This window comes from Capsicum annuum, chromosome 12 (genome assembly GCF_002878395.1).
Source record: "Capsicum annuum cultivar UCD-10X-F1 chromosome 12, UCD10Xv1.1, whole genome shotgun sequence".
NCBI lineage: Eukaryota > Viridiplantae > Streptophyta > Magnoliopsida > Solanales > Solanaceae > Capsicum > Capsicum annuum.
Window position 1 is genome coordinate 223,392,318 of NC_061122.1, and position 18,458 is coordinate 223,410,775.

At 35.5% G+C, this 18,458-nt stretch overlaps 1 protein-coding gene across 7 annotated transcripts; it reads left to right on the top strand.

The window, feature by feature from the left end:
- The first annotated feature begins 416 nt into the window (after positions 1–416).
- Positions 417–17,488, top strand: LOC107850533 (AT-hook motif nuclear-localized protein 10). Of its 7 annotated transcripts, none has more exons than XM_047401203.1 (7): positions 441–634; positions 5,960–6,012; positions 6,204–13,053; positions 14,153–14,205; positions 15,698–15,823; positions 16,373–16,535; positions 17,070–17,488. In XM_047401203.1, exons 3-7 carry the CDS (start codon positions 13,041–13,043, stop codon positions 17,129–17,131), a joined length of 417 nt encoding a protein of 138 aa, XP_047257159.1. In that variant the 5' UTR covers positions 441–634; positions 5,960–6,012; positions 6,204–13,040; the 3' UTR covers positions 17,132–17,488. The 7 variants fall into 7 exon arrangements, 6 of the variants coding, with proteins under 6 accessions (XP_047257159.1, XP_047257161.1, XP_047257160.1 ...); XM_047401204.1 differs by lacking the exon at positions 441–634 and adding an exon at positions 649–3,193; XM_047401205.1 differs by lacking the exon at positions 5,960–6,012.
- Positions 17,489–18,458: the final 970 nt, after the last annotated feature.

Here is an 18,458-nt window from a genome sequence, read left to right on the forward strand (position 1 = left end):
TTTTTAATTTTATCATTAGCATTAATTTCTTATTTTTCAAATTATTTTCAAGACGTATTACTCTAAACATCAATTAACAGAAATAATATGATAAAATAGACATATCAATAATTATTTTCCTAATGAATGAATGTGTCAAAAAGCGACAAATAAAAGCAATGAAACAGTGTTCACATAAATTGAGACTCATAAAGTAAGAACTCGCCCTGATTTATTAGTCTTATCGAAGTTGATAGAGAAAAAAGAAAAGGCACAAATATTAAAATCCGTGATTTAAAGATCAAAATTAAATAAAACTTATAAGGATAAACATTAAAACCGAGATTTAAAGGCCAGAAATTAAATAAGACACATAAGGATAATTATTTAAACCAGAAATTTAAAGGTCAAAAATTAAATAAACTTACAAGGATAAATGTTAAAACCAGGGATTTAAAGGTCAAAACTTGAATAAGATTTATAAGGATAAATATAAAGGTGAAAAGTAAACTACCTCCTAAAATATGTCATTCCTGCTAATGGATTTTAAGGAGCTTTGTGAAGGTTTTAGCTGCTTCGCCGTCCGCCGCCGGCGGTAGTTTGTCGCCGGAAGCTGCGGTGAATTCCGGCGAAAAGCAACAAATTGAAATTTCCGGTAAGCCTCTCCAACTTGTTCATGTTTATTCATATTCATATTTTTTTTCCTTTTTTTTTTTAATAACTGTGGTGTCCGAGCCAGTTTTTGCTCACCTCGACGTGATACCTGCCACCTAAAACTTTATTTCAAAAGTAGTTGATCATTATTTTTGTTCAGGCTAGCTTGGACTAATTCCAGCAATAGATATTAGGTAATCCTGTGTGCCAAGTATAGGACAGATGAGCCATTTAGTTGTCATAATACTTTATTTGAAAAGTATACGTACCTCGACTAATTTAACAGGATACTTGCTACAACACGTAACAAAGTAACTCTGTCCACTGCGGATAGGATAGATGAGATATTTAGCTGTCATAATACGTTATTTCAAAAGTAGATTTACCTCGACTGATTTAACGGGGTACTTGCTACCTCCCACTATCAACTCGTAGTAAAGTAACTCTGTCTATTGAGACTAGGACAGATGAGATATTTAGTTGTCATAACACTTCATTTCACAAGTAGATGTACCTCGACTAATTTAACGGGATACTTGCTACCTCCCACTAGCGACTCGTAGCGAAGTAACTGTCTATTGAGGCTAGGACAAATGAGATATTTCGTTGTCATAACACTTTATTTCAAAAGTAGACTTAACTCCGCTAATTTAACGGGATACTTGCTACCTCCCATTAGAAACACGTAGAAAATTAACTCTATCCATTGAAGCTAGGACAGATAAGCTATTTAGTTGTCAATAATACTTTATTTCGAAAGTAGTTAATTATTTATGTTTGTTCGGCCTAGCTTGCGCTCATCTTGACTAATTTAACGGTATACCTACTATATCCCATTAGCAATAGGTAGCAAGGTAACTCGTAAGAGTCCAAACAATAATCACATGCAGATATTTTAGATCCGCATCACCAAAGAGCTACCTTTATATTTGGTTGGGTGCTAAGACGAGGGGTTTCATGGCTACTGGGCAAGAAAATGAGGGTCAAAGGGCACCGTCCTTGTTTGGTTAGAAAATAATTGAGAGAGGAAGGTAGAAGTAATAAAGAACGCTTCTCCTGAGATCGACTTATATAACCTATGAAGCTATCTCCAAATTTACTTATTAACAATAGATCTAATTAATCATCCTGCATCGTATCATTCCATCTCTTTAAGCATGAAATGACCTCTAATGACACTGGTTTAGAGTATCTTCGGTTAATAGTAACTTTTAGGGTTTTTTTAGAATAACTTTTAGTATTCGGAAGTCAATAAAACTTATGGAGTTTCTTTAAACGACACACCATAAAAGCTTTTCTAAGGGATATGTTAGTCATATTGACTTAAAAGTTATGCTCATTTACTAGGGATGCCACATTTGAAGAAATTCCTTTTAGAAACACATTTTTCACAATCTATTCTTTATGTCAGCAATACAAGACTCGTTACTAAAATGACTTGTAATCAGTATAAAATATATTTTTGGCCATCATTTGAGAGCATATGCATTATTGACACTCTATAACTCTTTTCCTAAGATACTGTCTGCGACTTCTAGCCAAGTCAACTTTTACCAATTTTTTTGAATTTATTGACAACAAAACTACTATGGAATTATTGTAGTTCAAAACATAAGAGTGCTGATGGCTATTTCCAAGTTTCATAAGAAATTAAATGTTCTTCAAGTCAGAAAAAAGATTTTCTATATAACATTCAAAGAAAATACTAAGAATAAAGAGGTAACACCTCTTCGGTTTTCACAACGATAATATGTGGTGTGAAATCGGATCCTATTGTTCCTGCAATGAGCAAATCACTCTGAGATGGTGGACGAAACAAGACAGGATAATGGGGAAATTTATCATAGAGGGGAAGCGACAAATGTATTCAATCTCCCTACCCCACCCAACCCAAAAAAAAGAAATAAAAAAAGATGAAGAAAACTGAAAGAAAAGAGTCGAAAAATCATCATGCATATTATATTACATATGATTCACGAGAATTCATGAAAATATTTGATCAATTAATTCAACAGGATAGATATTTCTAATATAAGTAACGAAACAAAGGAATCAGTTGCACAACTTTTAAGGCAATAAATTTAAAAAAGGGACTCCTTTGAAATTAGCACTAAATGATAAGAATGTTGAAGTCCATATACATACACAAAGCCGTCACAACGGAATATTAAATAGGAATGTATCTTCTACTATAGTTTTTCTTTTAGATTGGTAACATACATATACATAATCAACACTAAGTTGGCAGCACCATAAATACAAGTAAGCTAAGATCCTGACTGTGCAAAAGGAATTTATAGGGACCTATCTAGACTATCGAGGGAATTTGTCTCCTCTAATCTAGTTTATTACATCAACGATAGAACATTTGAATACGACTTATCTTGAGCTTTTGTGATGAATTTTGCTTACCTTCAAAACTTTTAGCATTTCTTTCTTTCAAAATTGACATTATAAAAGGTTTCACCGTAATTATTCAAGCGTAGGATAGAGTCTTTAACTTTGCAGGCGGCTATGAAAAGAGGCGTGCAGGCTGATGAAGTCACATACGCTTATATAGGTAGGTTAGAGACTCTTTGGCAGAAACTTTAACCCTTGGGACTTTTTCGTAAAATATTCAATAGAACAATTGAATTCAACTCATCTTGAGCTTTTGTGATGAATTTTGCTTATCTTTAAAACTTCTAGAGTTTCTTTCTTTCAAAATTGACACTCTAAAAGGCGTCACCGTTGTTATTCAAGTGTAGGATAGAGTCTTTAACTTTGCAGGCGGCTATCAAAAGAGGCGTGCAGACTGATGAAGTCACATACGCTTATATAGGTAGGTTAGAGACTCTTAGGTAAAAACTTTAACCCTTGAGACTTTTCCGTAAAATATACAGAAGTTTTCTTAGGGCAACAATATTTTACGAAAGTCCCTAGGGTTAAAGTTTTTGCCTAGGAGTCTCTAGCCTACCTATATAAGCGTATGTGACTTCATCAGTCTGGCAAGACTCTTTTGATAGCCGCCTGCATAGTGAAGGTCTCTCTCCGAACCTTGAGCTATTAGAGTGGAACCTTTTATAATGTCAATTTGGAAAGAAAGAAATGCTAGAAGTTTTAAAGGTAAGCAAAATTCCTAACAAAAGCTCAAAATGGGTTGTATTCAATTGTTCGATCGTTGATGTAAAATAAATAGATTAGAGAAGAAAGATTCCTTGATAGTCTAGATAGATAGGATCCTTGTTAATTTCTTTTGTACAGTCAAGATATTTCCTTATGAAATTAGCAATAAATGATAAGGATGTTGAAGTCCATATACATACACAAAGCCATCGCAACGGAATATTAAATAGGAATGTACCTTCTGCTATAGTTTTTTCTTTTTGATTGGTAACATACATATACATAATCGGTTATCAAAAGAAAAAACATACATATACATAATCAACACTAAGTTGGCAGCACCATAAATACAAGTAAGCGAAGATCCTGACTGTGCAAAAGGAATTTATAGGGATCCTATCTAGACTATCGGGGAATCTGTCTCCTCTAATCTAGTTTATTTACATCAACGCTAGAACAATTGAATATATTTCATCTTGAGCTTTTGTGATGAATTTTCCTTACCTTCAAAGCTTCTAGCATTTCTTTCTTTCAAAATTGACATTATAAAAGGTGCTACCGTAATTATTCAAGCGTAGGATAGTCTTTCACTTTGCAGGCGACTGTCAAAAGAGGCTTGCAGATTGATGAAGTCAAATACACTTATATAGGTGTGTTAGAAACTCTTAGACAAAAACTTTTAACCTTTGGGACTTTTTCGTAAAATATACAGAAGTTTTCGTAGGGCAACCATATTTTATGAAAAATTCTCTAGAGTTAAAGTTTTTGCCTAAAAATCTCTAGCCTACCTATATAAGCGTATACCACTTCATCAGTCTGGCACGACTCTTTTGATAGCCGCCTGCATAGTGAAGGACTCTCTCCGACGCTTGAGCAATTAGGGTGAAATCTTCTATAATGTCAATTTGGAAAGAAAGAAATGCTAGAAGTTTTGAAGGTAGAGAAAAATTCATCATAAAAGCTCAACATAATTAGCACGAAGTTGGCAGCACCATAAATATAAGTAAACGTAGATCCTGACTGCGCAAAAGGAATTTATAGGGATCCTATCTAGACTATCGGGGGAATCTGTCTCCTTTAATCTAGTTTATTTACATCAACGCTAGAACAATTGAATATATTTCATCTTGAGCTTTTGTGATGAATTTTGCTTACCTTCAAAGCTTCTAACATTTTTTTCTTTCAAAATTGACATTATAAAAGGTGCCACCATAATTATTCAAGCGTAGGATAGTCTTTCACTTTGCAAGCGGCTGCCAAAAGAGGTGTGCAGACTGATGAAGTCACATATGCTTATATAGGTAGGTTAGAAACTCTTAGGCAAAAACTTTAACCCTATGGACTTTCTCATAAAATATACAGAAGTTTTCGTAGGGCAATCATATTTTATGAAAAAGTTCCAAGGGTTAAAGTTTTTGCCTTAAGAGTCTCTAGCCTATCTACATAAGTCTCTAGCCTATCTATATAAGCATATGTGACTTCATCAGTCTGGCACGACTCTATTGATAGCCGTCTGCATAGTGAAGGACTCTCTTCGACGCTTGAGCAATTAGGGTGGAGCCTTCTATAATGTCAATTTGGAAATAAAGGAATGCTAGAAGTTTTGAAGGTAAGCAAAATCCATTACAAAAGCTCAAAATGAGTTGTATTCAATTGTTCTATCATTGATGTAAAGAAAAAAATAGATTAGGGAAGACAGATTCCTTGATAGTTTAGATACTCCTTGTAAAATTCTTTTGCACAGTCAGGATCTTCACTTATTTGTATTAATGGTGCCGCCCGAACTTAGTGCTGATTATGTATATGTATGTTACCAATCTTAAAAAAAGCTATAATAGGAGTACATTCATATTTAATATGCCGTTGTAACGGCTTTGTGTATGCATACAGACCTCAACATTCTTATCATTTATTCCCAATTTCATAGGAGTTCCCTTTTTAAATTTATTGTCTTTAGAGTTGTGCAACTGATTTCTTTGTTTCCTGAAACTTAAATTAGAAATTTCTGCGTTGTTGAATTAATTGATCAAACATTTTCATGGATCATGTGTAATAGAAGATGAATGCTGATTTTTCGATTCATTTTTCTTCTTTTTGATTTCCTTTTTGGGTTGGGTGTGGTGGGAAGATTGAATACATGTCTCACTTTCCGTGTATAATAAATTTTTTCATTATCCTGTGCTGTTTCGTTCACCATCTCAGAGTGATTTTCTCATTGCAGGAACTACAGGATCGAGATTCACACCACTTATTATCCTTGTGAAAACCGGAGAGGTTACCTCTTTATCCTTTGTATTTCCTTTGAATGCTATTATAGATATTCTTTTCTCTGACTTGAAGAACATTTAAATTCTTATTGTTTGATTTCAACTTCATTTTGTGCCTGAAGTTACTAGTTGATTGTCTCTTCTAGAAATTCACAGATCTGCTACTGATGAGTGCTTTTCTGACCTTTTTCTTCGTAGGGATTGTTTGACATTGTGTCTCTATCTGGTTCATTTTTGCCATCTGACATTGGCGGTCCACAAGGTCGTCTTAGTGTATCATTAGCTGGATGTGATGGATGAATTTTAGGTGGCGGTGTGGCGAGTATTCTACGTGAATTTGGTTCCACTTGAATTATAACTAAAATCAGATTTATAATATTTTTAATTGTGTGGTTACTTACTGGATCGAATGAGCAAATTAAAGCAATGACATATTGAATTTCTGAGATTGAATTTGTTTTGCAAATTAGGGTAAATAGTGTCATAAAAATGGCTTTAATCCATTTCGAGGGATATCACTAAGTTAGAACATATGATGGTCTGCCCAAAGGAGATTTATTGTGTGTTTTAACTTAGTATTGTGGTGAGCCCTATGATGGAAAAATATTTTGATTTAGTAAATTTGTCTGCCCAAAAGGGATAGGTTTCTAATATTAAAAATATTTTCTTGCCCTGCCCAAAGAGGGGCTACTCTTTGATGCTGTGGGACTCATCGTTGTGATAAGATTATTATTCTTATGCCTTGCTATTTTGATAAATTCATTCATGTTGTGTTGTGATTTCTTTGAACAAAAACAATGTTTAAGTTGTGATTCTGTCGGGCTCTAACTTTAAGCGTTGGAAAGAAGATCTTAGAATTTTCTTTGGGCATGACTGACATAGATCAAGCCTCGAGTGAGAATGAGCATCCAGCTCTCACTGATTCTAGTACAATTGTTGAAAAAGAATTTTATGCTAAGTGGGAGAGATCTAATAGGTTATGCATCCTTGCCTTTAGGAGCTCGACTGCTGAGCACCTCAAAAGTGGCCTGCCGAAACTACCAATGTCAAAAAGTTTTTTGCCCAAGTGGGAGAAAGGTATCTTGTATCCAATAAGGCTGAGACTGGATATCTAATGAATAAACTCGTAGGGATGAGGTATAGCTTTATTGGAGGTATTAGAGATTACATCGTTTAGATGGTCTACATACAGTCTAAACTGAACACTCTTGAAATAACTCTTCCTGATATTTACATTTTTCAGTCTGCTCTTAAATTCGTGCATGCTGAGTTTAGCCAAATGAAAATTGCCTATAATACTCAGGATGAATCTTGGTCCATCAATGATCTCATCTCCAAATGTGTTGTTGAAGAGGAAAAAAATTAAAAAAGAGAAGGGTGAGGTTGCCATGTTAGTTTCTCATGATTCCAAAGCAAGTTCTAGCAAGGGACCTAGGAAGTTTGAAATATCTAATAATCATACTTTTAAGAAGGGTCAAGCCAACAAAAAGCATGGTAAAGATCAGACTGAATATCCTGGGGCCAATAACATGATTTTTAAGAAAAATAATAATTGCTTCTTTTGTAAGAAACCTGGTCACAAGCAGACAGATTGCATCAAATTTCATTCCTAGATAAAAAAGGAGTCAAAAGAAGGTAATCATCTAGCTCTTATTTGTTTTGAGTTACACTTTGTAGATGTCCCCATTAATTCTTGGTGGTTTGATAGTGAAGCTACTGCTCATGTTGCCATTTCCTGGCAGGAATTCAAAAATAAAAGGTTATGCTTGGCGCTCGATGACAGAGGCAATTCATCTCGTGCGTAGACTAGTGGAGCAGTACAGGGAGAGAAAGAGGGACTTACACATGGTGTTCATTGACTTGAAAAAGGTGTACGACAGTCTCTAAGGAGGTCTTTTGGAGATGCTTTGGAGGCCAGAGGGTCCCTGTGGTATGGCGTACATTAGATCAATTAAGGACATGTATGATGGAGCAAAGACTCGGGTGAGGACGATGGGAGCAAATTCAGAGCATTTCCATGTTTTGACAGGGTTGCACCAGGGATCTACTCTTAACCCGTTTTTATTCGCTTTGGTGATGGATGTTTTTACGCGGCATATCCAAGGAGAGGTACCTTGGTGTATGCTTTTTGCGGATGATGTAGTTTTTATTGATGAGATTCGGGGTGTGTTAATGATAAGTTAGAGGTTTGGAGACAAGCCCTGGATCTACTCTTAACCCGTTTTTATTCACTTTGGTGATGGATGTTTTGACGCGGCATATCCAAGGAGCCTTGGTGTATGCTTTTTGCGAATGATGTAGTTTTTATTGATGAGATTCGGGGTGTGTTAATGATAAGTTAGAGGTTTGGAGACAAACCCTGGAGTCTAAAGGGTTCAGGTTGAGTAGGATCAAGACGGAGTACTTGGAGTGCAAATTCAGTGATTTGACGCTGGAGGACGAGGTGGTAGTGAAGATGGATTCTCAGGATGTTTGTAAGAGAGTTTTAAGTATTCAGGGGAGTGAAGAGATTGACAAGGATGTCACCATCGTATTGGGGCAGGGCGGATAAAATGGAGTCTTGCCTCGGGAGTTTCGTGTGATAAGAAGGTGTCTCCCAAGCTTAAAGGTAAATTCTCTAGAGTGGTAATCCGTCTGCCATGCTGTATGGAGCGGAGTATTGACCAGTTAAAAAAATTCATATCCAGAAGTTGAAGGTGGCAGAAATGAGAATGTTGCGTTGGATGTGTGGGCTTACTAGGGGAGATAGGGTTAGTAATGAAACCATTCGGAAGAAGGGTGGGTGTGGCTTCTGTGGAGGACAAGTTGCGAGAAGTAAGGTTGAGATGGTTTGGGCATGTGATGAGGAGGGACACTGATGTCCCAGTTTCTTAGGTGTGAGAGGTTAGTTTTAGATGGTTTCAGGCGGGGTAGAAGTAGGCTGAAGAAATATTGGAAGGAGGTGATTAGACGTGATATGGATCAATTACATCTTACCGAGGACATTAGCCTAGATAGGAAGTTGTGAAAGATGCAAATAAGGTTAGAGGGCTAGTGCAGGTGGGTGCGGTGTAGCTTGTAGATATGAGTGCTTTGGTGTAATCTTGCTAGTAGTCGTAGAAGGGTTGGGGTGAGGGGTGTGCTCCGGGTTTGATAATGTAGAGTACTACTTTGTGGGTGTGTTTCTTTTTTCGGTTATTTCATCTTGTGTCATGTTTTATTTCGACTTTGTTTACTGTCTTTGGTCCAGAGCCGGAGGTTTATCGGAAATAACCTCTCTACTTCTTCGGAGGTAGTGCTATGAACTGCGTATATTTTACCCTCCCCAGACCCTACTATATGGGAATACATTGGGTATGTTGTTGGTTCAAAGACAAAAGGAAGTCAAAGGAAATGAAGTCAAGAATTAGAGTTGCTACAGAAGTCCAAGTTGCAGTAGAGTTCATAGGAACTATAGTTTTAGACTTAGAAACTGGTTATAAGTTTGTTCTTGAAAAGACTCTTAATGTACCATCTTTTAGATGAAATTTGATTTCTATTCCAGTTTTAGACAGATTTAGTTATGGTTTTAATTCTCTTAATGGAAAAGTTAATTTTCTTATGTTCTCTCGAGCTGTTGGTCATGGAATCCTATCTGATGGTTTGTTTTAAATTTTCTTGACTTCTGATTTTGAATACAACTTTTAATTCTGGAATTGTTGGGTCTAAACGGCCAATTTTAAATGAAAAATCGGGCATGCTGTGGCATAGGCGTTTGGGTCATATCTTTAAAGATAGTGAAAAGTGAAAGATTTGTTAAGTCTAATATTTTACCCTCTCTTGATTTTTGGGACATAGGAACATGTATTGATTGCATTAGAGAAAAGTTAAAACAAGAAAAAAGGGTGCTACTCGTGGTTTTGGTTTGCTGGAAATCATTCACACAGACATAAGTGGTTCATATTCTACTACAATATGTGGTTTAAGTTATTTTATCACCTTCATTGATGACTTTTCTTGGTATGGTTATGTTTTTCTTGTTAATAAAAAAAATTAGATTCTCTTGAAATGTTCAAAGTGTTTAAAATTGAAGTAGAGAAATAACTGGGAAAGGTCATTAAGATAGTGTGGTCTGATCGTGGGGGTGCGTACTATGATAAATACACTGAGACTAGGCAACAGATGAGACCCTTTGCCAAATATCTACAATTTTGTGGCATAGTTGCCAAGTACACTATGCCTGGCAGTTCTGACCAAAATGATGTAACCGATAGGCGAAACTGTACTTTAAAAGACATGATGAGATGTATGATGAGTAGATCTAACTTACCTAAGTTCCTCTGGGGTGAAACTATTAAAACATTCATGTACATTCTTAATCGTGTCCCTTCCAAGTTAGTTCCGAAAACCCTCTTTGAGTTGTGGACCAATAGAAAGTCCAGTTTAACATTTTCGAGTTTGGGGATGTCCTGCTGAAGTAAAGATCTATAACCCTTCATAAAAGAAAATTGAACCTCGAACTTTGCGTTATTTTTTAATTAGTTATCTAACTCATTGTAAAGGATACAGGTTCTATTGTCCTATAAGGGGAACAAGAATAGTTGAATCTCAAAATGCAAACTTTTTTTAATTTGATGTTGCGGATAAAGATTGTTCTCAGAATGTTGCTCGTGAGCATACTGAAAGTGATGAAGTTGTCAGAATTTCTCTTACTGTTACCTCAGAATTATTTGTGTCTGAACCTATACATGATGAACCTCATGATTATATACATGTGCAAGTTGATGGCCCTGTACCTGTAGAAATTCTGGTGCCTGCTGTTGAAGAAGTGGTTCAGGCACCTGCTGTTGTTGATCAAGAGGTTCAGAATTTGAAGAGATCAAGTAGACCAAGACAATCATCGCTGTCGAATGATTATTTAGTATACCTAGCTGAAGGTGACATTGTGGATCCTGTGGCCTTTTTTGAAGCTTCATCATCTGTTTAATCAAAGATGTGGATTGATGCCATGTCTGAAGAGATGAAATCCATGAGTAGTAATGATGTGTGGGAGCTTTCAAAGCTTCCTAAAGGCCAGAAGGTTATTGATTGTAAATGGGTCTTTAAGAGCAAGAAGGATTCAAATGGAAATGTTGAACGATTCAAGGCGAGATTGGTTGCTAAAAGATTACACAGTGAGAAGGGGTTGACAATGGAACCTTTTCACCGGTGTCATCTAAGGATTCTTTTAGGATCATTATTGCATTGGTAGCTCATTTTGATCTTGAGTTACATTAGATGGATGTAAAGACAACTTTTTTGAATGGTGATCTTAGTGAAGAGGTTTACATGCAAGAACTCCAAGGTTTTGTTGGTAAAACCAGTGAGCATCTTGTGTGTAAGTTGAAGAAATATATCTATGGCTTGAAGTGAGCTTCTCGACAGTGGTACTTGAAGTTCGAGGAAATTATCACTTCTATGGGTTTCGTGGAGAACAAGATTGATCATTGCATCTACCTTAAGATTAGTGGGAGTAAGTTCATCATTCTCTCTCTTTATGTTTTACTTGCTAGTAATAATTTGGGACTGTTGCGTGAAACTAAACATTCATTAGGCATAATTCATTTTGGGCATTGAAATTCGACAAGATAGGTCTCGTAAGTTATTAGGGCTTTCACAAAAGGCCTACATTTATCGTGTATTGAAAAGATTTCAGATGGAAAATTGTAAGCCCGGAGATGTCTCTGTGGTGAAAGGTGATACGTTAAGCTTAGACTTGTGTCCCAAAAATGATCTTATGAAAGATTCTATGAAAGATGTGCCTTATTCAAGTGTTGTTGGAAACCTTATGTATGCACAAGTTTGCACACATCCTGACATTGACATTGCTTTCACTGTCAATTTGATAGACATGGTTAAGGGAGAGGATATTGTGATTGAACATATGCCTATCGATTTGATGCTTGCTGATCCACTAACCGAGGAACTGAGACCCATAGTTTTTATGCAACATGTTCAGAATGTGGGTGTTATTGAGTCATTTGATTTGCTAGGTTAGTCGGAGTATTTAATATGTTATTCATTTGTCATTAGACAATTTACCCTATTGTTTCGGGCTTATGATGATATTATCTCTTTTATTGAGATATTTATGCTATGGTTGATTTTGCTATCATTTATGTTGATTATTGTTGTGCACTCTTTAATATTATTTTATTATATTAAGGCTTTTTGCCTTGTGTCTTGGTTATGTCTCATATTGATAGGATCATATTGTTGTTTAATTGGATCATTTTAGAGACATATATGGTATATCCTTGAAAATCTAGATTTTCTGATGGAGCACATTTTGTTTTAGTGCTCACACATGTTGTAACAGAAAATCGTGGTGAAATTTTTTTTATGGTACGTATGTTGATTTTAAGCATACATATTGATATGAAAATTGTTTGAAGGACTAACAATGAAATAGCTTCGATTTGGAGTCCATGTTGGCTATTTCTTGCTACATCACCACACCATTTGGTTTATGTCTACAAAACTTCAATGTTAGTAATTGTGGATTGGTTTTGTATCGTTGGTTGACGCAAGTATTGCTACAGTTCAACAGAGATGATTTTGCTTGACTGGACCATGTTGGAGATGGCGTTCCACCACTAAATGCGTATGGCCACTGTCTATCCAGCTAGAGAGTCATTTTCATAAAAATAAATTTTCCAAAAAAAACTTTTCTTTAAAAGCAAACATGTCCAAGTGGGAGAATGTTCTAATTATTTACTTTATGTGAACTTAACATTAACTTTTTATTACGTTAAAGTAAAATGGGCTGATGTTATTAGTTGGTGGAGACACAAGCTATGCATTTATACGGATTTCGTATGGGCTTGTATCCATTTCATGTTATTGGTGTAGTCTGACGATAGTGTGGGCTTGTAGAAGAACTGTGAGCCCATAATGGGAGTGCACTAAGTTAAGGCTTTTAAGTCTTTATATATAAGGCTAGATCTGTCCTGGCTTAACCTAAAAGTATTCTATAAGCTGCCAGCCGCTATAAGTAAAGGAGAGGAAGCCTAAACCTAGTTTGTCATCGGTTACGCGATGGCGGATAAAGGTACGCATCTTTCTTTTTGTTTTTCTGTTAATTTAACATTCGATACACACCTAAAAACAATTTAAAGGATCTGAGTAGCATATCCAGATACGGAGCTAGGTTCAAGTTTGAAGTACTACTCGGAGAAGCAATGCATGCTTGTTCCTTAAAAAATATCGTTTTACTTGTGTCGGATTCTTTATAGAATGAAATACTTTTTGGGGAATTTGACAAACATTATTTTTGAAGGATTTCAATTCAATTTTTCCTTAGACCCTATATTGTGTTAAAAAGACCATTAAATATGTGTCCATTGGCAAATTGAACTCACAAATTTAAAATTTTAGCTTAGGCTCAATTAGCAAACTGGCTAGGAATATCATTATTTTAGGACCATAAATGTCAAATTAGGCTAAGGGGGCTATCTTAGCCTCAAAAGTTAGCTCAAAGTATAGAGGATTGCCTAGTCTTATAAGGAATTCAAAGATTTCTTTTATCATCGAGATAGTACATTTCTCTTCAATACCCTGCTCATGTTCAAATCTCTACTCGAATCGAAGCATGCTCATTTATAGATTTTGGGGTATGATTTTCGTGGGGGGGGGGGGGGGGGGGGGGTACTTATTTCCACCACTCAATTGGTCTGGATCGGGATATTTTCATTCCCTTAACAAGCTTTTGTATGTACTATCTCTATTTCAGAGTGATCTTTAATTTTTATCCATCAAGTCGATGGTCTTTTACTTTTTGTCCCTATGGCTTATTTAATGTGAATTTGTTTCCTATAGAACTCGTAAGTATGGCTTGATTTTGCTTGACAAATTTTTTTAAAGAATGTTTACCTTGAGGTATAAGTTTCATTCTATCTAATTCTAAAGTAAAACATACACCCTTAAGGGGCATTTGATTGGGAACAAGTTATGACTCTAGTATAAATAATAAAATAAATAATCTCAAGATTAACAAATATCTCTAATAAAAAACAAAATTAAAAAATCCCGAGTTTTATATCAAAAAATTATTCTAACCTTATACATCACACGTTAACCCAAAATAGGGGCTTTTATAGATTTAAAAATCCTGATGCTCCGCCGTTCTCGGTGTCATTTTCTGATTGCAGGAACAACAGGATTTGGACTCACACCACATATTGTCTCTGTGAATGCAGGAGAGGTTACTTCCTTTTCCTTTGTATTTCCTTGAATGCTATATAAATAATCATATTTTTTAGTTGAAGAAACATTTCATTTCTTATGAATCTTGGGAATAACCTGCAAGTATAGTTATGTCTCTCGAATTACAATTATTCCCTATTAGTTTTGTTGTCAGTAATTCAAAAAATTTTGTAGAAGTTTACTTGGTTAGCAGTTGCGGACAATATCTTAAGAAAAGAGTTGTGAAAAGAGAACACCAATAAAGCACCTACTCTCTAATGATGGTGAAAAATTTATTTTATTACCGAGTGTAAGTCACTTTATTATCAAGGCTTATGTTACTAACATAAAGAATAGATAGTGAAAAATGTGTTTCTGAAAGAAATTTCTTCAAATATGGCATCCGTAGTAAATGAACATAACGTTAAGTCAATATGACTAGCATAACCTTAGAAAAGCTTTTATGACTTGGAGATTTACAAAGTTATGCTCTGTTTATTAATTGAATTGATTGTGCGCAGTCCTTATCCGTACCTTGTGGAGATAATGAGGCTTTCTTGTCTTTTAATACTTATCTTATAGATGATTCAACAACATGATAAAAATATGCTTGATTTAATCTTTATTTTCTTAATTGAACTTCCTCCTACATGAGTAGAGCGTGTTGTTTTGGTTTAGGGATGATTTACTTTGACAAAATGATCTGCTGGACCTTTATACTTGTCCCTTTGTCAACTGAACCCCTAAGCCCATCAAAATACAACATTTAAACCCTTTTTATGACTACTTGTTGTGTGTGTACTGGAGAGGGGAACAAAGTGGGTGGTAGGTATAAAGAAGATGAGAGGTGGGTGGGTGGGGGTGGTATTTGATTTAACTATTCGTCAAAATATTAATTTCTTATGTGGCATTAAAAAAATGACATGGACTCCACGTGTAAGCGATTGTATTACACACACAATAAGTAGTCAAAAAAAGGGTTGAAAATGTTGTGTTTTGATGGGTTGAGGGGTTCAGTTAACAAAGAGCTAAGTAGAGGTGTTCACATTACAAACTCAGACAAGTACAAGGGTCCAACAAAACATTTTATTACTTACTTTTGGCGACTACTTAACAATATTTACCCTCCCTTCCAGCTGTTTGGTAGTGGAAGACAAGTAAACAAGCATTAAACCTTTTCATTTTTTTCATTTATGGAGGGGTTTAAAAGGCCGATGTCGGGAGTAGCATACTTTTTCACTTTTACTTCCCCTCTTCTCTTTCTAACCAAAAAAAATGGTTGCTTACTTGTCCAATTGCCTTGAAACCCTTCCTCTTAGCACCCAACCAAATATCGCGCTAATCTTTTGTTCTGTAGATCTAAATATCTACATGTGTTTAATGTTTTAAGTCTTGGAATTCCAGTGTTGCCTTTGGATCCTTGTAATGGTTTGGACACGTGATATTTTTCTAGATATTTAGTCAAAGATCAGTATATTTTGTATTACTAATCCTTGCGATCTGATTTTCAGGATGTGGCATATAAAATAATGTTGTTTTCTCAGAATGCTCCGAGGGCTGTTTGCATTTTGTCTGCCACTGGTGCAATATCAAATGTGACTCTTCGACAAACGTTTGGTGGAACTGTGACCTATGAGGTTTACTTCTTAATATATGTTATTTTTTTAGCATGTCATGTTCAAACTCACATAATTCAGGTAATTATGACTTTTCAATTTTTTTTTTCCAACTAATTGATGGTTTTTTTTTAATAGTTGTTTCTGCATTGCGTTTTATATTTTTTATTTTTATATTCATTAGCACCCTTCTTTTCACTTAAACCCACACATTGATGTGCTTTGCACTTAAAGCTTCAGTAGTTCGTGGTTATTTAATTCGGCTCGTGTTTCTTCATATTAATCACAGGGGCTTCTCACTTAGATGTGAAGGAAAAATTATCATTTTTCCTCATTTTACTTGAGAGATATGTTTATTTTTACTATTATTTCCAAAATCCATTTGCAGTTCGTATCATTTTAATCTTATTCGTTAATTTCAACTTCATTCTGTGCCTAAAATTAGTTGATTGTCTCTTCTAGAACACACAGGTCTGTTGATAAATCTGCTCTTCTGCATCGCTCTTTTCGTATTGTATATCCTTGCATCATTTCGGCGTTGGAGTGCTTTTTGACATTTTCCTCCTGTAGGGACGATTTGACATAGTGTCTCTGTCTGGTTCATTTATACCGTCTGAAATTAGCAGTCAACAAAGCAAAAAAGGTGGATTCAGTGTGTCATTAGCTAGATCTGATGGACGCATTTTCGGTGGTGGTGTGGCGGGTGTGCTAACTGCGGCATCTCCAGTCCAGGTTAGCCTCCTCATAAGTTTCAAATATCGATTTATGTAGCATATGTACTATCTATTAATCATTCATCATGAAACACTATTTGCTCTATCCGCCTTTCCTGGATTTAATGTTAAATGGTAATTAGTGAAGCTGGTATTGGTATCTATACAAGACAACCAATCCAGTTTTTATTTAGTTCATGTTTTGGGACTCTAGCTACTTATATACCTCTATCCATTGGATGAAACTATCTCCCAGACCCCACTTGGTGGAATGTACTGGGTATGTTGTTGCATTGGATGAAACTATCCTGGTTTTGTGAATGCATGCTATGTGCATCATTCGGAAAAGACAGGCAGAAAGAAAGAATGCGTGCAGTATGCTGATTAATAGTCAATATCTTATATCTGTAAACTCCTCGATTCCCAGACCCTCTCCCTCCTTGATTCCTCTACTTATGTGAGCAATCAAGAAGCATCATGCGTTTTTTGTTAAGAGTGATATGTACAGGTTCTGCTTACATAGCAGTTACAAATGAAACGGCTTCTGTTCCAAGTTATCGTAGCTAGTTTCTTTGCTGATGGTCGGGAAGAATCAACATCAACAAATGATTTTTAGGCATCACCTTCTCCATTGGATTCCAATCTTGATGGTTCGACGGGTTCCAATAGCCCACCATCATGTGGCACCTCTAGTGAATCATCTGGTGGGCAAGGCAGTCCCCTGAATCTTAGCGGTCCAGTATGCAACAATGAAGAAGACTGAAGGGGTTGTTGTAATTTCAATCAGTGGAATTTAGCTTTTTGTGTTTCAATCATAGGACATGATTTGGCTTTAGCTGTTGCCTGTTATTATGTACTGTTATCTAGGGATATCACTTTCCATATTAGCCGTCTTCAACTTACAGAGCATCTTATTGCAATTCTGTGATCTAGAAGAGTATCAATTATGTTGAAAAAGTAAGCGTTTCCATTATCTTGATATTCTCACAGTTAAGTTGTTCCCATCCTTCAAAAGTAATTAACTTATTCAACGCACACCAGGAGACATTTTGGAGGATCTGAGTAACATAATCAGATGTAGCGTCAGGAATTGAACTTTGTGAATTCAAGTTTGAAATAATACTCAGTGAAGCTATACGTGTCAGATCCTTCAAAAATATCATTTTACTTGCGTTAGATTCTCTATAAAATGAAATATTTTTGAAGGATCTAACAAATTTTAAAATTATGTCCTATATAAGGCACCAGTTCAAACTATATTGAACATATGTGCCAAAGCACAATTTTCTCTATACAACTGAACTTATGATTCAGGCAGAAATTATGCCAAATTGTATGAATTTCTTGAAACATGGAGTTTTAAAATCGAACTTATATATGAATTTCTTGAAACATAAAGTTTTGAAACCAACTTAAAGTTCCAAAGCATAAATCTTTATGTCTTGAAAAGTTCATACTGTCGACTTATATGACCGGAGACTTAAGGAATGCCTAAAGCAAAAAAAAGAAAAAAAAAAAAAAAAAAAAAGAAGAAGAATTGCAAGGAACATAATATGCCCCACTGTGTATCAATTTATTTTTAGTATATAGTGTTTTAAAGTTGAACTACCGAATTTTTTGTTTCCCCTTGGAACTATTTTTAATAATAAAATTAATTTTTGTCCACATTTTATTACTCCTTCTGTTTCAGTTTGGGTGATATTTTGCTTTTCGAAATTAAAACAATGAGGTAGAGTATTGATCAGTTAAACATTTTCACCTTTAGAAGATGTATGCCGCTGAAATAAGGATATTGAGATGTGTGTGTGGGCATACTAAGGTTGATAGAATGAGGCGATTCGAGATACGGGGAAGTGACCTCCGTGGTGAATAAGATGAGAAAAACGAGATTAAGGTGGCTTGGACATGCGATGAGGCGCAATTCAGGTGTCCTAGTAAGAAGG